Source organism: Stigmatopora nigra, chromosome 14 (genome assembly GCF_051989575.1).
Source record: "Stigmatopora nigra isolate UIUO_SnigA chromosome 14, RoL_Snig_1.1, whole genome shotgun sequence".
Taxonomy (NCBI): domain Eukaryota; kingdom Metazoa; phylum Chordata; class Actinopteri; order Syngnathiformes; family Syngnathidae; genus Stigmatopora; species Stigmatopora nigra.
The window spans coordinates 11,378,329-11,398,610 of record NC_135521.1 but is presented as its reverse complement, the minus strand read 5'-3'; the positions used below and the strand labels follow the sequence as shown (position 1 = coordinate 11,398,610).

Below are 20,282 nucleotides of genomic sequence, written 5' to 3'. Positions count from 1 at the left end.
ACAATGGGTTGTTTGTTACCGTGAATGACCGGGCAGAAAGTCTACTGTTGACATTTTGGTAAAATGTCATGCTAATAGATTATATTATTTACCTGAAGCTCATTTTTTGGAAGTGAAAAGAAGAAAGTTCAATTCATTATTATTTTCATGTAGACATCACCAAGAAAATGGCAAAATATAAGTTAAAAAAGTTGAAACTAGTGAAATATTTGTATGCTAAACTTTAGAAAATGCAGTCTTAAGCAATGAGACAATGTCGATATTGGTCAATTGTCTTCATAGCATCTTTCATAGCTATGAAGAGACCTAAACATTTCAATAATTCTGCACCATGTATTCCAACTATAGAGCCTCAATGCACTGTGGTAATGATTACTCGGTTTACAAGGTAGAGGAATGAAAAACATAAGCAGATGTGCATCTATCATTGCATTCTGGGGGTGTGTCAGGTTTAATCGCACCCACCAGACATGGCAAGAATGACTTAAATAAAATGCTATTCAACTGGTTTTGTTTACCAAATATCCCATCAGATTCTGTGGTGGAACAACTTGCCTCCAATGAAGAACATTTCAATCAAAAGTAAAAAGTTCAAAGCATTAAATCCAGCTTGCAAATGCATTCCACAAATATGGGTTTTCTATTGTCCAACTGATGTCATGAAACAAACATTATTCTCATCCCAGGATGGATGTGAGAAAAAATTCAGACACTATTTCACTTAAATGCCATTCCTGTATTAATTTGCATATTGTTGTGTCAGATTTTTCCTCTGTCCTTATTGTATCTTACAAAAAAAGCACCCTGAAATAGCGTGTTCAAAGTAAATTGATCAGAGATAAAAACAGCTTTGCTTCTTCAATTAAATTGTCTACAAACCAAAAACACAGAGCATGAGAACTTCATTACGTCTATGGTAAGTCGCTTCTTCGAAATGACCCTAAGATTTTGTACACACAAACACTCCAAACAAACAGAAGACAAATTCATCCTCTTAAAACAAATACTCAACATTCCTGACATGGGGGCCACACACATACTGAGGTGATGTACTCCCACCGTGGTGGCCACTTTTCAATGATGCTATCTCTCAAGTAGAGGATTGGCAACATTGTTTTCTTTGAATTCCCTTGCAAAACCTTTTTTTTTGACTTCTAACTGACCCCATGTCAGATAAGTATCACGTGAAAACCTTCCAAAGGAGCAAGGAGAATGTCCCTTAAGTCAGTATATATATCCCTTACCTAAATTTGGACTATTGTAGTATCCTAGTATGCAGATAGCTGAACCATCAAGTGCATATTGGCAAATGCAGATTTCTGTCCAACCTGGTATTTATCATAAAGCAGAGAGAAAAGACAAATATCCATGGTAAATTTTCAGGTCCCACTCCAGAGCTGATACTTGTCAAGAAGCCCATATGAGGTTACCCATAGAAGCCAAAAGAAATATTTTAAGCATATGGATGACATTTTTTTTCCCATTAGCTTGTCTGTTTCAACTTATAGAGTGGAAGTGGATCACCATGCTGTGCTCTGTCAGATGAGCAGCACCTTTGATTATTAATGACCATACTCGGCAAACCTGGCAGCAATAGTTGCTTATACAGAAAGTTGAAACTGATGCTGGTCAACATATTTACCATTGGGAGCACGACTCTTTCCTCTGAATGCTCGATTGACCTTTAACCGCAAGCGTAGAAGTTGAAGACTGGTCAGATTAGCTGGTAGATAATGACATATTTGTATGTATCTGCCCAAAAACTGTAGTGAGAAAGAAAAGGAAAATTGTATTATTACATTTGTGAGAATGTTAATTAAAGCATGACTATGTAATCCTGTTTATTCGAATCTTATTTTGTGATTAAATTGACTGAATAAAGGATATTCTGCCAGTTTATGGTTTAAAAACATTGTTGATTCTACAGATTCAATGCCAGATAATAATGTTATTTTTTTCCCAATGTTTATTCACCTATTATTTGCAATCTAGGTTGTTTTAAATAATAACCTTTCCTAAAGGGGACAACAACAACAAAAAAACTTTTCAGACATTAAAATACTTTCTACTTTTATCAGTGTATATCAGCAGTTTCCTGCCTAGAAAGAGTGGAGAGGAAGTACCTACATATCCTGACTACTTCTTATTGTTTATATATTAAACTCCAGCTCAGTTCTTTCATATATATGTTGACCAAAAATAAACCAGATATATGCAACACTTTTATCATTTGTTGATTTGAATATCTGGAAGTCATTATTCATGTTTTCAGGATGGTACATCCATGATGGGCCAGGCAGTCATTGATTTTAAATGACGGTGCGTGATGTATTATGCAAAACACCATTTGTCCTGAGAGAAACCATTTTGAGGACATCCCTCAAAATGTGGATCTACTTAACATCTCACTGAAACTTTTTGAACATTCATGAAATATTCATTTCGTGAGATTCTGTTCTTTAAGAACAGTGAGAGGCAACTCACACGTCATAAAGAAATGTGACTTTTGTGAGCACATCTTGATGTGCATAAGTATATGAGCATATCATTAAATGAATAAAAGAAGGCTTGGGAGGCTGATGTGAAACAAAAATAATGAGAAATAATTGGCACAGCAACACAAGTCACATCATCTGGAGAAAATAATTTGACTGCCAAAGGTAAACAAACAGTCACATGGGCAATTTGCTAAAAATTAAAAACCATCATTCTTATACTCTGTTATGGTTGCACCCAGTTAACCTAAAATTCCAACATTTCACACGTTTCCTCTAAATATGATCATCTTTTTTAAATACAACATAATGAAATAAAAGATTGAATTCACATGATGTAATAAATTGAATTTAGGGATTAAGATAACATCATGTTTCTCAATTGAATAATGTTTGGAGCGCATGAGTCGATTTTCCCCAAAAAATCAGGATTTTGAACTTTTCTGAAAATATTACGAATCAGCGCCACAGGAAGCTGAATAATTGGACATTCTGCCGTAACAGTCAAACAACAGAATTCTGTAATCGTTTCATTCTGAGAAGCATGCCAACTTCCCTTCATCCCAGCTGGAAAGAATAAGCATTGCATTCAAACTCCTTCAATACACAACTGTTATCAGTTACGTGTTTGTCTAACACATTGTGTTGACAAAAATACTAATTAGGAATGTTGAAGCTAAATTTCAACAGGAGAGCTTTTTTTAGCAGCCATACTCGTGCAAACAGCCAGTTCTGCAAATAACAGAAATTTAGACTAAAAACAAGCCTGTGGTCATAATGCTGAAGAGCAGACCTGTCAATGATAAGTGCATAATGTTCAATTCAGAAGTAAAATCATGAATATGTGCCGCTTTGCAGTTGCACGGTATTTTATTGCCTAATAACGGGAATTGCAAGCAGTAATATGGATGGCAATTGGCCAAGGTTGACAGACATGTGCTCAGTATAATCTAATCTCTTGGATGCCTTTAAAGTCCTTTTCAACCTGAGCCCCAGTCATCCCTACACCCCCCCCCCCCCCTCTCCCCACAGAACACCACCCCACAAGCTTTGAAGGAAGGAACGGCTTTATACAGCAGGCTTTTGGAATGCTAAACTAACTCTGTTTAGTTTCATTCACCAGATAGTCAGGAGCATGGCAGGCCCATTTCCCACCAAATATTCTTCCCAAAACACAAGCACACACACAATGATAGTGTCTGCATTGCCATGCCACTTAAGCATTTCACTCGCATTATAAATTGTGCATAATATCACCAAATACAAAATTAGAGTGTCATATTAAGAGATGCTATTTTCTATTCAGGCACAATTGCCAATTTGGGTGTCAGAAATACCTTTATTCGGTGTAGTTTTGGCCTGATGCGAGTAACAAATCCTGTTACAAATGTTGTGCTGTGGTCATGAAGCCACATTACCAATTTTAGAGCATCGCAATTCACAATAGTTCTGTTCTTCATTCAGTCAACAACCGATAATTAGCCAAAACAGGAAATTTTTGTCAATGTAGGGTCTGTAGAGTCAAAATTGGCTAAATCTTTGTTGTCTAACTTTGCCACAAGGCTCTGCAGATAATTTACTGCTTGCTCACTGTCAATCATTGATCAAACTATAGCTCAACTCGCATGCGCACACTTTTTGCAGAGCCAAAAGAAATCGTCACATTTGTGATGGAAGTCGACCTTCTCACATTTGTGTACGCTGAATCTTTATATTGTCAAACCATGGTGCCGAATGAAGGTACGATTCTAATGAGATGGAATCATATATCTTTTTTTGTTTGTCTTATATTTAGTGACACGGAATAGAAGTTTTTCATAAGAGGAACCCTCAAGAACTAAGAAGTAACTTAAAAAATAATTTTAAATGAAAGGATTGTACCAAAAATTTCTCTCAACCACAAATATCAGCTCCCAGTCTTGTCTCTAACTATCCCCTATTCATGTTTGTTCCCCTAAACATCTCTCGCCACTCTTGTGCTAATCAGATTTAAAAAAGAGTAAATTCTAATTCATCTTTTGCTCCTCCTTTACTTCTATCTGTCATTTGTTTGTCTCATAGAACAATATCTTCAACACAGATGGCCAGGTATGAAGCAAACAAGTTTTTTGTGCAATTGTAATGCAACTCTGCAATGCAATTCCTCTACCAGAGTCAGATGATGAAGCATGTTTACTAGTTCACATCTCTTTGATGCACTGTTTATCTGGTAATCACAAAGGCGTCTCTTTATAATAATGTAAAAGGCCAAGTCTGTATTAATTACTAATAAACTGATCATGCTAGAAGGCTTCCAAAAATAGTGCAGATTGGTGCATGATAAGCATACACAATTTATGTCTTAAGAGTTTCTCTGTCTACTAACTACTGAAAATGAGGTATGTTTATTTTTCTTTTTTGAATGATTATATGCTTTTGATTTATCCAAGAACTTGTGTTTAGTGTAACATCTTAAATCAATATTTTCTCATGACTCACGATACCCATCGAAAAGAAAAAAAATAACATAACAAAACAATGATTTGCTAAATACAAGAGGCAGTATGCATTGATGATTTTCCAAGAGACTTTGATTGCTAGAAATGATGAAGGTTGGGAACGAGCCCAAGAGGCTTAGCAGCTCCCTTTCATCTTTGATACAATGGTCAGCCTACCATAAAAACACGAACTTACTTAGAAATACTAAAACATGAATGGCCACAACATTAGGTACAGTTGACCATTCAAGAGTATCAATCCATTTTGAATGACAGATTGACCTTAAGTGCTCAGTGAATATCTGTAAAGTGTTTTTGTTACGCATCTGGAGAGCTTTACCACAACATAACTAAATTCCCAATATACGTCAACAACTGAAACATAAGAGAGGAGAGTGACACATAGTCAAAGCGTACTTGGGGCATCAATGCTTTCACGTGATTGGTTGTGTGTTTGCCTCATATAAAGCTGCGCTTTGTGCTCCAGCTCGCAGACAAGGAGGAGTGGAGAGGAGCCAAACACCAATAGGACGTACTGGATTGACGCAAAGGTCCCTGGCAACTTTTCTTTAATCTCAAGAGAATTACTGGAAATTTGTTGGAAGGTTAAGGAGGAAATTTTAAACTTGTTTTCAACTTACATCAATTTCATTCTTTGGTAAGTAGGCTATGCTCTATTTTATTAAATATGTGCAGAATCACCATCTCTCAACATTGATTGTTTATATCTGAGGTCTGCCTCTATTGACAAAATATATGTCATTCAAGGAAAGTTAAAGTATTACAGTGTATACATATTGATGTGATTGTACTAAAATGTGTTCTAATGATCTACCAAAATGATTGTTCAAAATAACAGAGAAATAGAAAAAATTATTTAAAAAGGGGAATTTATAGGTATAGTTGCATTTCTAAACATGTATATATTATATAAGTTTAAATTGTCCAGTAAGTACGAAATTCAAAGTATTAAATAAACAATTAATTAGAAATTATCTCTTTATTTTGGCATTTTTACTTTTATAACTTATGTAAGTTAGCCAGGGAGGATCAAATAATGTCCGTGCATGGACTTGATTTGGATCAGGCTGTGAAAACACTCTATAGAAACCTAGTTTTGTTTTTACAGTTTTAAATTAAAATAGCACTTAGTAAACCATATTTATTATCACAGGTTTACAAGAGGTGGGCAATAAGTGTGGACAACAGGAAAAGAAAAAGACAAGCATTGATTTGTGTCTGGGATTTTCACAATTGTCTAAAATAATATTCTTCGTCAAGTTAGAAAGAAGATAATCAGGTTGGAGGTTTGGAGACATGTCAGTTCCTAAAGATCAGAGAGGCGCTCCCCCCTTTTTTCTGCTCCCACACACACACGATGGTTTTAGTGCTGGCACTCACAAGTAGCACTCACACAAGTGCACGCACAAAAAATGTAGCCACAGATGAGAGTCAGGCCCACAGTGCCAGAATTTACTGTAGAATTTAAGAAAACGACTGACTGTCAAAAGGAAAAATGTCTGTAGGAGAGAAGAAAAAAAGCATACAGGGAAACATCTGTGATGGGGATCCATAGCTAGATTGAAATCAAGTAGTATGTGATCCTGTTTTCTTAAAGGTTTATCCAATCTAATGTAACTGTAAACAAGTCAACCAGATGTAGATGAGATAATGGAAATTTAGCAAAGAGTGAAACAAAAATAAAATGCATCAATATAGGAGAACATCCTCAGAAGATCAAGATGATTATGATAATTATTATTAAGGCTCATTTAGTGTTTAGGCAAATATTCACCCACTTGACCCTTTAAAATAATACCCTTAAGAATAGCACATGGGCAGGTTAGTGTATATGCAGAAAAATAAATATCGTTAGTTACTAGGAGCCACTCACTGAGATGTTGTTGTAGTTCCCCTTTCTCTTGTAAGATATAAGTCCTCCATCATATCAGAGGCTCAATCTGATTTGCATCAAAATGTTCCTTTTACTGCAATTGGCTGAAAGTCAATTCAGGGTGTCCCCCTGTTCACTGAATTTACTTGGCTGGGATAGGCTCCAGGGCCCCTCGTGACCCTTGTGAGCCTAAGTGGATCGGAAAATAAATGAAAGAATGCCCCTTTTCATGCTCTTCTAAAGTGTTTCTCCCATGGCAGCTGAAATACCCAGAGTTTTCATTAATGTACAAAATATACACCAACCAAATTAGATGAAATATTTGCTATTGCCATTATCTCAGCACTCAATCTGTTAAAGAATTCTCATGCATTAAACATTGGTAAAAGTTGGATTTTTATGTACGATGATCATTAAAAAAAAAACAGCCATCACAAATGAAAAACCGGAGAATGGATGGGGGTGGGAAGTGTCCCATTTTTCTATTGTGACATGTGTGACTAGATTCATGTGATTTTTTCTTTGTGTAAATACAACAAGCCTTTGTGTTTGGGACATTAGTGCATCAATCCTGGCTACTGGATATTTGGCGGGTTATGCATTCAGCAATATTGTAGTTGAGACAGGCTAAAACTTGAGGTGGTGATGTGCTGACTTTATCTGCTCGAATTTCCAAGCATGGGACATATTATAGAACTTTTGTTATTCTAAGAGTTGCTTCTGGCAAATCATGCAACAGGCTGCACATGACACATCCACGTGTGCACACTCAACACACTAGTTTCTCATCCAACTCGTAAATTGGTTTAATCATTATCACCATTCCATTTGTTTGACATTTACCTCTGCAAAACATATGGCAAAACTCTGTGTTCAATTCATCATACAAAAATGTTTGTATGAGGGGATTTTCTTCAGCCAGCTGCTCAATTCACCCATGAAAAGTTAAGAATACAATACAGTTCCTTAAAAATTCCCACCAGATAATTGTGTCAGTAGCACATTATTTCCATGTCTCCGCTTTTTGTATGAAAGATAACTGTAATCTATTGCGTTATTTTTGCCATTTAATTTGCCTAGCTAGTATAATTACTTTAACACAAGCAAATGGGCCGTCTAAAATGCTTCATGGCTTAAGGATGTAAGAAGATTAGCATCAGGGACACAGCCTTGATCAGTTTATTCTTGCCTTGGATGAAAGTTTCATTAGAAAAGTTGAATATACCCATTTCTTTCGGTAATTGTGAACATTCACTACAACAAAAAACAACAAAGTATTACCAAAGATATCCTACCTAAAGAAAACAAACCTCTTTTTCTTATGATAAGCACAATTAAGAGTAAGCTTAATTGTACAGTCTGAACTGGGATGCATTCCAGGAACACTTATTGGCTTCACTTGTCAACAGGGTTTGAAATGAATGAATGGAGCGATGTACTTCAATTACAATGAAGTACAATGTTCAACATAAAAATGTCAATCACTTTGTTTAACTCATTCAATGCCATTTAAATGGTTTCCCAGGCAGTAATCATTCATTCCCAACCTTCACAGTTGAAGTGAATATGATGATTATCACTGGTAAGACATTAGTGTGTACGTACTGGAAAATTTAGCCTGGGGCGTTAATGTGATAAGATTACAAGTCGTTTTGATGGCTCACATGTAAACACAGACAGCTGTTTTCTCGGGTTGTCTTACATCATGATTTGTTTATTTTCTCTGCAGGACAAACAGCAAGGACCTAGGCCAAAAAGCCAATAAGTGTGGAAAATGGGTGTGTGAGCTCATATGTTAAGACTACTGCGTGCCCTTTACTAAGGAAACGCCTCCCAGTTGAAGAAGCTCCCTCACTTCACAATGAAAGCAATCTTTTTGCTCTGTTTCCTGATGGCTGCTGAGGCTCAAACCTCTCGGTTCATCCGGGACTCCCCGACTGTGTTTGACTCTTCGGAAGTTTTCAAGAATAATTCTTCCATCCCACGCCTATACTCGCAGCCAGCCGGGCCGAGGGGCTCCTCACACCCCATGTGTACAAAGCCCACAGAGATTAAGCATGCCTTCAAGTATGTCAACACCATTGTGTCCTGCCTGATTTTTGTGGTCGGAATCATTGGCAACTCCACACTGCTAAGAATTATATACAAGAACAAGTGCATGAGGAACGGGCCCAACGTCCTGATTGGCAGCCTGGGATTGGGGGACCTACTATATATCGTCATTGCAATCCCCATCAATGTGTATAAGGTAAAGTATGTTATTCTAGTTTTCCGTTTGTGGTTTTGCTTCCTTCTTTCACCAGGCAGAAACAGAGCTGAGTGTTTTATAATGATTTAAGAGTCAATAAACCCAGTTAAATCCTCTAGAGAAAGGCAAAACTCTGATATAGTATATGATGTGGTAGAGCTCCCGATGTTTGTTTTGGCAGAAAGTTTAGCTCTAATGTTTGTTCAATTCAACATCCTGTGAATGAAATGATCTGATTAAATCAGAATAGTATTCATAAACACGAGAATCAAACCACTATTCTGACCTTACATCAATTACTGTCATTTCTAGTCTATAACCTTTACCTGACTATAAACCACAAGCAAAAGTTACAAAATAAAAAATTATCGTCAGAAAAAAATCTAAAGAAAAAAGGGGATTGAATGAAAACTCCCATATGACTTGAACTTAGACTTGCGGTTTGAATGAATGTTACTGTTTTGTCTACCAAGAGGGGTCAATTGCCTCGCTAGTGCTAATCCTCATTACAGATTACACCCTACCACAATTGGCTTCAGAGCCATCAGGAGTTGTCATGAGGTAAACACACAGACAAAAACGTGTCTATTCTAATGCAAAGTAATGTTTTAAAAAGGCCAAACTTCAACAAATTAATTATAAGGATTTTTTTTCTTTTGTACCACAACTTCACAAAGTGAGATCATAGCAAATTTATGTGTTAACATCATTTTTAACCTTTATTAAACCAGGAAATATCTCCTTGAGTGTCCAAAATCCTCCCATAATCTTACAGGGACTAAAACAAAGTAGCATTTTTATTCTTTTTTTGAGACTCCCCAACATTTTAACTACTGCTGTCATTACATCCAAACATCTCAAGGTTTTATTATCTTCCGGCCAGTATTTAAATTATTATGTCTTTGCGCTAAATTGATTCCCTATGTTCAATTTGTTACAGCCTTGAAAAATCTGTATTAAATTGTGGCTTGTTGGATAGTCTGAAGTAGATAACCACAGTTGTTTTGAATCAAGGGCATTGTTGCCACACATGTTGAAACATCCAGTTGGCTTGAATCCATTAGAAGGGGCAATCAAATAGACTAATTACACAAGCAGTCTGTAAAAGGAAATATATATATATATTTACATACTATAGTATACCTATTACAATTGGCTAGAAACCAATTCAGGGTGTATCATTCCTACTGCCTATAGTTATCTGGAATAGAATCCAGCACCCCCCACAGCCATAATTTGTGGCCTTTGTTTTTTTTCCCAAGGTAATATGGGGAAACAATTCTGAACATAATCAATGCTCAATTGTCTTGTGAATCTAACAGAATATCCATGAATATGGATGTTTTGTTTCATTTAAAACTGTTATAATCTTGAATATTGAATACTTCTGTTATTCCTATGTGATGAATGTTAGTGTAACAACAATGGGAAGCAGTCAGAAGTGAGATTAATTGTCAGTGTGTGTTCAAAAGGCCATCGAGGTTTGGAAAAGTAGAGCTTTTTCCCTCTAAAAAACAATAACCTGAGACACTGCCCTGATGTTGAACTGATTAGATCACCCCTTGGGAGGAATAATTCATCTGTAAGGAGGCTCACACCAATGTTTGTTTTGGCTTTAACTTTCATATAATAAGAGGAAACACAGAGGAATAAAACTTATCCCAAAAGTAATAAACTGTTCTCTAACCACAAATTTGTCTGTTTTTATCATTATCCCCAGTTAATAGCAGAGGATTGGCCATTTGGAGTGTATGTCTGCAAGATGATACCATTTGTCCAAAAAGCTTCAGTGGGTATTACTGTCCTTAGCCTTTGTGCTTTAAGTGTGGACCGGTGGGTTTTATCGTAATTCGCCAACAAATCTGCAGAACTGAAGTGCTCAAAGTGCTTAAACCAGATATGCTTGCAATGCATCCGCAGGTACCATGCCGTGACATCATGGAGTAGGGTGAAAGGGATAGGCATCCCTGTGTGGAAAGTTGTGGAGGTGACTCTCATTTGGGTTATTGCTGTGCTGCTAGCAGTACCTGAGGCACTCGCTTTCGACATGATGGATATTCCATATAGAGGCAACAAGTTACGTGTATGTCTGCTGCATCCAGAGCAGACCTCCACATTTGTAAAGGTACTGACCTCAATCCATCACATTTGGAAAAAAATGTTATGCCCCCTTAATCTAAAATAGTCTTTCAATACCTTAAATGCTGGTGTTTGCAACATTTGAAAATACAGTTACGATGAGTTTTTCTGTTGTTCCAGTTTTACCAAGACATAAAAGACTGGTGGCTGTTTGGATTCTACTTTTGCCTACCGCTTGCCTGCACAGGAATCTTTTACACTCTCATGTCCTGCGAGATGCTGAGTCGCAAAAAAGGCATGCGGATTGCACTCAATGACCACATGAAACAGGTATAACTGGGAAAAACTGTGGTATAGTGTATGGTGACTATTGCTATTGCATATAGACTCCAACAAATACTGAATTCAACAATATCATTGTTTTATTAAGATCTCTTTATTAATTTTAGTCCTTAAATCTGGCAATACATTTTAACCACTCACAGCTAAGGTCTGAATTTCATTATCCGATTTTGTTTTTCTAGAGAAGGGAAGTGGCCAAGACAGTTTTCTGCCTCGTGGTGATTTTTGCTCTGTGCTGGCTTCCACTTCACCTCAGTCGCATTTTGAAGAAAACAGTTTATGACCCAAATGACCCAAACCGCTGTGAACTCCTCAGGTAAGCAAAAACTTTACGTCAAGAGAACTCATTGTTCTCAATCTTGGTGACTTCCTGTTGAATTTACTGCAAACTTGTGTCACCACACCCCACAACTTTTAGTTTCCTCTTGGTGATGGATTACATTGGCATCAACATGGCTTCCCTGAACTCCTGCATTAACCCCATTGCCCTTTATTTTGTGAGTCAGAAGTTCAAAAACTGCTTCCAGGTAAGATTTCTAAAACATAGTTCAAAGGATATCTGTCAAGCCAAATGTCGGAAAAACAAAAAAAATGATTAAAATAATAACACAAGACGGACGTAGGTCCTCACTGTTGGTTTTGTTATGTTTTGTTTCTGCTGTTCCTGCAGTCCACTTGCAGGTCAACACATAACCCCATTGTGTGTCAGTGCTTGTGAAAGTCCTCTTGGACTGACTCACTAGTTTCCTGCATTAATAACCATTGTTTTCCTGCAGTCTTGCCTATGCTGTTGGTGCTATGGAACATCTACACTGGATGAACGAGGCTCGGGCCTTGGTTGGAAGGGTTCCTACCATGGCAATGGACTAAATCGCTCCAGCTCGCGCTCCAGTCAGAAATACACAAGCTCCTCATAAAAACCCGACTGCACACTCACCACCTCTTCTTTTTTAAACCCAGTTTAACTGTTTTCAATGACAGTCAATGGGATAGCAGAGCTAATGTAGGTAGAAGGTTGTTTTTTTTTGCTTTGAAATCTGAAGTGGACAGAAAAACATCAATGGATCAGCCCAAACAGGACTCTACTCTACCCACAGAGGGATGACCCTAAATTTTCCCTCATTTATTCACATTTTGTGGGAAGGCTCTGGAGACACAGGAAACACAGTGGACACTTAAAAAAACATTTATCAAGACACTTGAATGTCTGTACAGGAATACTACTTCTAAATTGCAGATGCACAGTCGGCTCGATGTAAAAAGTTGTAGAAGCGAAAGTAACAAGAGATAACTATGCAGGAGCTTTTGTAACGTCAAAGAGGATGAAAAGAGACAAAAGTGACTTAGTTATCGCTCTATAAATACTAATCATGCTAATAAATTTAAATGCAATCATTATAAAAAATCAAGCAATGTTTTTGCGTGCCTGCCTTTAACGACACAATTTTCCAGAGAAAGTCGGATGTCATGCTTCTTGATATGGAGGACAACTACAGTGGTGTGAAAAAGTGTTTTGTCACTGAATTAGTTCTTCTTTGTTGTTCTTGGCATAATGTTAAAATGTAAATCTTGTTTAGTAACACAAAAGAAAATATGTAAATGAAATCCTGTGTTCGCTTTAGTACATATAACTTTTAGTACATATAAAATGCTACTTTTGACTCCAAAACTTGTTTTGCCAAAGATCTTGGAGATCATCAAAATGTCTTCAGGCAACACTGAAACAGGACCCCTAAGGTTGGGAACATTTTTTCCCCCTTTATAAACAGATACATTTTTAAACACTACTGCATGTCTATGTACCAAATAATAGCTATTTTGGGAGAGAAATTGCTATTTTTCTACATTCCCTGCTTGTTTGAACTTATGATAATGTGGTGCAAGAAAACATTTTTAAGATGGTGAGAGAAATGGTTGTTTTTCATCTGTTACGAATGATTGTGATTGAACCCTTTTTAAGCAACCTATTTTGCTTTTGTTTATAAATATGTATGGAGCATATTTTTTATATATATTCATATTTCTAGAAAATGAACAAATTGTAATTGATAAATTAATTTTGTGTAGACCAGGAGTCTTGCTTAAAGACTTATTTAAATAGACATTGCAAGAGTGTTCTGAAAGTACTCAATATATTTCATTATTCAGAAAATTATACAAAACAAATGTGCACATGTATAGTATCAATTGCAAATGTGATAAAAGTGCCAATACTTCTATAACATTTTGGATTAGTTTGTGATTTTATTCCTGTTTTCAGGTTCCACCCACCCATTCATTCATTCATTCATTCATTCATTCATTCATTCATTCATTCATTCATTCATTCATTCATTCATTCATTTTCTGAACCTATGAACCGATTTATCTTCATTAGGGTCGCGGGGGAATGGGTGCTGGAGCCTATCCCAGCTTGGGCCAGAGGCAGGGGGGACACATGCATATTCTTTTTGGAGTGAGGAAGGAAACCAGAGTAACCAGAGTAAAAAACATCGTTTTCAGCTTCTATTCAGCTAATTGAGTTTTAAGATCCAAATGTAATGTTTTCATACATAAAGGAATGACAACACATCCCTGCGAATGTTTGTGTTGAGGAAATCAAATGTATTTATTTTTTTTTAAATGTAATTGAGACGTACAATGTTATTACATTGTCATGTTTTTGTCCACTGTATAAAACAACACTAGATACATTAAGACATGTTTTATATACAGGATTTTATGTTGATTTTTTTAGGGCTGATTATCTTCATTCATGGGTTGCTCTGGATTTTCTTTGAACTCATTTACTTTTCCCTAAAACAACCATAAAGAACATGAATCAAACATCTAATGTTCTAAAAGGAAGAGCTTTCATAACTAGTTGTAGAGTTGAAGAATTGAGCTGAATGTTGTTGACCGAGTCATGTGAAGGCTATTAAACGTGTGCTGCTTTTTGCATATTTCTTATCTATTCAGTTTCTACACCACAAACCATGTAAATACAGGAAGGAAATAAGAAAAATCATTCCAAACACATTTCTTTTTCACAGTAATTTAATCTTTGCTCCCTTGCAAACCATTATAAATTTGACTCACGCGGTGAATTACTTAGCAGAAATGTATGACTTCGTATTTTCCTAAAAACTTTACTGTGGACTTACATGGAGCAAAGATTAATATGATGCTACAACTAAGTCTTTCGTGGTATGCAATAAGTTAATTCATTGTACGATAAATTTAAAAAAATAAATAAATGAGGTCGGTAATCTGCGTGCCAAAACCATTCCAAAAATATTTTTTTTGGTGATGACATTTGCTCATTTCTTTAATTTAGTGTTGCTGATTTTGTTGAGATATCTAGGCTTACCTCAAATGTGTTGAGAACATGCTGGCAAACATCTCGGAGCTGTGTCAGACCTCTCCTTAGAGGCTCCACTGCAGGAGTCCCATCTGAATAAAAGAATAAAGCAGGTACATGTGAGAAAATGATGACTCTCCAAAAAAAACCACCCAAAAACTGGAGTCAACAATCATTTACTGTCATCTCAATTCTAAGACTGCTATCAATTCAAATCTATAGGGACTGTTATGAACCAAAAGGCCATAAGAATGTCTTTGTATGACGATTAATGGGTCATGATGGCGGGTGGACAGCAAACATCTTGAACATGAGTGCTTGCTAATTTGCAACACAAGACAATTTCTTCACAGCCAAATTGAGTTGTTGTTTTTTTCATTGAAACCAAATGTCTTAACTTGAATGCTGTCAGGACTTCATAAAAACAACAATTTGTGAAACGTGATATCATTTGCGCCCAAACGAGTGTTTTAGAAAAGAATTCAGATAACAAAAAAACTAAGGTTGGAATCTGTCTCTAATCAGCTTGAGTCAAATCAGACTGCATCTTTCAAAAGAGGATCCAAGTGTGACGTGCTCAGAGGGGCATTCTGCATGAATTTATCAAGAATCTACTCAGGGGAATGTCATACTTCCAAGTGAGAGTACAGCTAAAGTACCTTTAAAACTACCACGTGTTTATATTGCAGTTTTTTATATACACAAGAGATTACAAAAACAATGCAATGTGGCATAATGTAATGGAAACATGGCTGTAGAATATGGCAATCTAATGTTAATGTTAAAAGTTCCTTAACAAACCCATTTAGTAGTTTCACTTTGCAAGAGGAACAAAATAATATCTAATAAACAAGCCACATGTGCCCTGCCTGATCTTGGGCAGCTAACTTGTTTACAGAATGATTTGCATGAGGCTAAAAAATCTCCAAGAATTCAATCTTGAGCCAAAGAAATAAAGATGTCTCAGTTTTGTGTTGACATTGGTTGTGATGAATAAATGGTACTTGACTCTTGTGTTAAAAGATTGTTCTCCATCATAAAAATTCAATGTTGGGTTTATGAAAAGCTATGAGACAACTTTTTTTCTTGACAATGCCTCAGTACAGCTGCTACCCTCGTGAGGATATGCCTTTAGGAGCGATAAGGAAGGTATGAAAGTCACATTTCCAGTCCAGGCTAAGCAAATGTCAACTGACTTTCTGAGATCCAAATTTCTGCTCAAGGCAACATACAAATTGTGGAAGTCTAAATGTTAAACAAATCACCCCCTCCCAATTTTCTGACTGATTCTTTGCATACCTACATGGGTGTTGTGATCTCTCTGGTGTGTGCAAAAAATAAATACTTTTTGGGGGGGAAAGTAAGAGTTGCTCTTGTTTTTTTTTTAACAGAGGTTACCACAGGTTATTGAATTGGTATGATTTGTCTGGTACAGTTATTCCTCCGTTTGAATTTTGAAACTATGATGCTTTCCCTGATGCAACACACCCATTTTCATATGGGATTGGTAAAGCAGGGAGAATTGGCACAGAGTACAGTAGACTGAAATTTTAATGCCCATTTGAGGGAACACAGCAGGGTGGGGGATTCTAATAAGACGTGTTGTTATTCTGGGCCAGTGATTTGTGAATAGAAAAGTACATGATCCCTAGTTTGTCTTTCATTCATCCGTATTCCATTCCTGTGCTCTGGGGAAAGGCTGTGCTCAAACACATGCAAAAAAATATCTTATCACGTTCCACATCTGGTTAAAAACACAGAATATTCAACAATACAAATACTAGTCAGGATCAGGTTAGCTTTACCTCGTGTCTGAATCCGAAAGTTGATCTTGCTCTCTGATGGATGGGTGATCGTGTAGCCACAAAACTCAACAGACTCACTAGTGTAAATAAAGAAAGCAAGAAGATGTTGTGGATTTTGGTTTTTAAATGAGTTTAACATGACTTGAATTTGATCGAAATACTGACTCTTTCATGATCATATATCGCAGTGAGTTCCCTAGTGTGTGGTCTTCATCATGCATCACAAATGTCACACTCCCCTCATCGGTACCATCAGCTTGGACCTAAAATGACATTGCAACAAATATTTAAGCATAGTACTATACAAATATTTAAAGATTACTCTTCAACAGCGCTCCCTGGTGGTTTCCACCGCGTGTTGAACTAAGGAGATATAGAGATCCGATTCGAATATCAATAAAACCATTGCTTCTCCGAAATGGAACAACGTAAAATTAAGATCGCTAAGTAAAAATGCAGGGTTTGAGTGTACACGTGGTTTTTGTTTTGATGGTGACTGGTCCACGTGTAAAGGATCACCCTCCGCCACTGTACGGTATCTTGGTGCGTAAGTTTACAATCAAACCTAATTATTGTCGAGTAAGAGGTAAGGCTTTTCACAAAAATCACGGTCATAAATTATTTGTCCGTTTTATGTTTCTTACCATTTCTAGAATGCGTTTCTTCTCGCTTTCAGCAGCCATGCCAATCCCTATTACCTCCCTCAACAACAAGCGTGGAACAACTTGCGATGATGTCTGTCAGGCAACTGTGTGATGAAGTGATCTTTCTTTTTTTAACGGGTTGATAACGAAAGAAAAATCGGGAATAAATGCATTTTCCTCTGATTTTTTGCTTTCTTGTAAAGCCCTTCGCTCAAAAATCCTGTAAAGAGAAAGATGCACGTTACTGTCGCAATATTATGACGCCCCACTCGCTCAACCTGACATTTACGGAAGTAGTTCAACATCAACGAGTCTATATAGTTTCTTGAATATGAATAATAAAAAATAGACTACATTACCCAGGAATCCCAGTAAATTTCTTTCCGGTCCGGAGGTTGGGTGCCATAAGCAGAAGTCACTCGAAAGGGATTTGGTAGGTGCTGAAGTCTTGTTATTTGGTCAATTTTTGCGTAAACATGCCTCTTTGATCACAACTTATCAAAACTTTTAAGTAATCATTTCATGTGCGTTTTCCTTTACTGTTGGTGCATATTCTTTTAACACTAACATTGGATGTACAACGCTTGGTATTGTCATCATTAGCAAAGAAAATATAACTCCTCTATGTCATCATAGTTGTTCATTCGTGTCCTTTAGGAATATATTCGCAATGCGATTTGAATCTCGACCCAGACATTTTCAGGGGTAGCTATCATCAACATTCATCATTCTATGTTTTGATTCTACCAGATCCGTAACATCTGTTACCATGGCAATTCTATTTGCCGTGGTGGCTCGTGGAACCACCATCCTCGCCAAGCATGCTTGGTGTGGCGGAAACTTCCTCGAAGTAACAGAACAGATCCTGGCCAAAATTCCATCCGAGAATAACAAATTAACATACAGCCATGGCAGGTAGGTGTGCAGGTGTGCATTTGGTCACAGATTGCTTTCATTCTCATCTTTTAACTCCACATGGTGCTTTGTATGTTTTATAATTTTATCACTGTACTGTCTCACTGAAACTCCAATGAAGTAGTAATGCGGTGTTAAAATATAAGTCTTGACTTCATTGGAATCGGGGTTGTGGTAGAGTATTAATATTCTTTAACATTTTTATCTTTCAGTTATCTCTTTCATTACATCTGCCATGACAGAATCATATACCTGGCCATCACCGATGATGTAAGTATTGGTTAACATAATCCTTTAATAGTATTTTATGAGTTAACATGCTTTTCATCTCAAGCACTTTAAAATTAAACATTTACACTGAATACAATTTTTATTTCGCAAATAGTTATAAAATGGGAAAATGTGTCTTTAAAATAAATGGCATATTGTGTCTGTATATATTTATTCCTATTCATTTTTTTTACATTCTACAGGACTTTGAAAGGTCACGTGCATTCAGCTTCCTTAGTGAGATCAAGAGGCGCTTCCAGACCACATATGGGTCACGAGCGCAAACAGCCCTGCCATACGCTATGAACAGCGAGTTCTCGTCGACACTGGCTGCCCAGATGGTAAATTAATGTATTATTTGTGTCATGGAATACATGTTTTTGGGGACAAGTGGTATTACTCCCTCCATTTGTGGATGTGGAAAACATAATATGGGATCTCATTTAATTATGCCTTTTTCTTCTGCAGAAACATCACTCAGATCCACGAGGATCAGACCGCCTTACTGAAACACAGATGCAAGTAGATGACCTGAAAGGCATCATGGTCCGCAACATAGGTGGTTCAATACAGAATACAGAATTCTTTGCTGCTTTTTTGTTGTTGTCCCTTTTTCCAATCTCTTTATTTGTTTTGCAGATTTGGTTGCTCAGAGAGGGGAGAAACTGGAGTTGTTGATTGACAAAACAGAAAATCTGGTTGATTCTGTGAGTAAATGGCCTTGATTATTTCTTGGAGAGTTGGCTTCGTTTTTCCAGTAACATGATGAAAACCTCTCTGTTTTTTTGTATTTAGTCCGTCACATTTAAGACCACAAGTCGTAATCTGACCCGAGCCATGTGTATGAAAAACCTCAAGCTGACCTTTGTTATTGCGCTGGTGTGCCTGGTAAGTTATTGGAAGTCACGTGGTTAGTTTTGTTCGACAAATTATCATTGGATTATTATGACTCTTGTTTTTTTATCCATGTTGAATGTGAAATGAACTTTTTTCTCCACTCCTTTCAGGTGGTTATTTACATTATTGTCTCTGCTTCCTGTGGAGGCCTCACTTGGCCCTCTTGTGTCTAATGAGGAGACAATCGGCTAATGCCGAAAAGGAAAGAAGCACTTTTTCAACCATTGTTGTCAGTGGACAGAAAAAGGACATAATTCTTGATTTTCTTCCTCCCACTGCTGCTATTCCAGAAATCCCACCCAGACAAATGGCAGAAAGATAGCCTACAACAGATGTGACACTGTAATCTTGTCTTAAATTTGTTGGTCTACTTTGTAGCATTCACTTTACTGCATCTGTGTATTCCATCCATTCAAACAGAAAACAAAATGCACCACAAATATGACTGATATTTCAATGCTAGTTGTGCACTGAAACTTAATGTATGGAAGCATCAACTTTCAGAGAAGTGCAGAAGACCTACCAGACAAACATTGTCCTTGGTCCCCTTTACTGAATATTAATATTGGACAAAAATATACAAAGAACATAACAAATCAGTGCTTGGCACCTACTAATATCAAACCCAGATGTTATGAATCTTTGTTTCTTACCAATCATATAGTATGCCATATAGTAAAACATGTACAGTAATACTATTATACATAAAATAAATCTTGTACATTATTGTGATTATGCAGGTAATATTAAATATCTGTTCTGTGATTAATGATGATTATTCCTAATTGCCAGAAAGGTGTTGTTTTTTTCTAATAATATTTATAAGTAAGTATATATCTGTTCGGTCTAATTTTTAATGATATTGTAGATTTTGCT

The 20,282-nt window shown here is 36.7% G+C and overlaps 3 protein-coding genes across 4 annotated transcripts; 2 read left to right on the top strand and 1 right to left on the bottom strand.

Annotated features, from left to right (window-relative positions):
• The first annotated feature begins 4,740 nt into the window (after window positions 1-4,740).
• Window positions 4,741-13,759, top strand: LOC144207629 (endothelin receptor type B-like). The gene is made up of 9 exons (XM_077733239.1): window positions 4,741-4,873; window positions 5,460-5,630; window positions 8,596-9,114; window positions 10,835-10,947; window positions 11,035-11,239; window positions 11,374-11,523; window positions 11,718-11,851; window positions 11,954-12,062; window positions 12,312-13,759. The coding sequence occupies exons 3-9, from the start codon at window positions 8,728-8,730 to the stop codon at window positions 12,450-12,452; spliced, it is 1,239 nt and encodes a 412-aa protein (XP_077589365.1). The 5' UTR covers window positions 4,741-4,873; window positions 5,460-5,630; window positions 8,596-8,727; the 3' UTR covers window positions 12,453-13,759.
• Window positions 13,760-14,118: 359 nt separating this feature from the next.
• Window positions 14,119-17,619, bottom strand: polr1d (RNA polymerase I and III subunit D). Its single transcript, XM_077732257.1, has 5 exons — window positions 17,325-17,619; window positions 16,846-16,943; window positions 16,681-16,757; window positions 14,885-14,967; window positions 14,119-14,331 (listed from the first exon to the last, which is right to left on the bottom strand). The coding sequence occupies exons 1-5, from the start codon at window positions 17,361-17,363 to the stop codon at window positions 14,269-14,271; spliced, it is 360 nt and encodes a 119-aa protein (XP_077588383.1). The 5' UTR covers window positions 17,364-17,619; the 3' UTR covers window positions 14,119-14,268.
• On the top strand, window positions 17,596-20,171 carry sybl1 (synaptobrevin-like 1). 2 transcript variants are annotated; one of them, XM_077732255.1, is made up of 8 exons: window positions 17,596-17,757; window positions 18,075-18,239; window positions 18,452-18,509; window positions 18,713-18,850; window positions 18,978-19,068; window positions 19,149-19,216; window positions 19,305-19,397; window positions 19,517-20,171. In XM_077732255.1, exons 2-8 carry the CDS (start codon window positions 18,094-18,096, stop codon window positions 19,577-19,579), a joined length of 657 nt encoding a protein of 218 aa, XP_077588381.1. In that variant the 5' UTR covers window positions 17,596-17,757; window positions 18,075-18,093; the 3' UTR covers window positions 19,580-20,171. The 2 variants fall into 2 exon arrangements, with proteins under 2 accessions (XP_077588381.1, XP_077588382.1); XM_077732256.1 differs by lacking the exon at window positions 17,596-17,757 and adding an exon at window positions 17,762-17,848.
• The last annotated feature ends 111 nt before the right edge of the window (window positions 20,172-20,282 follow it).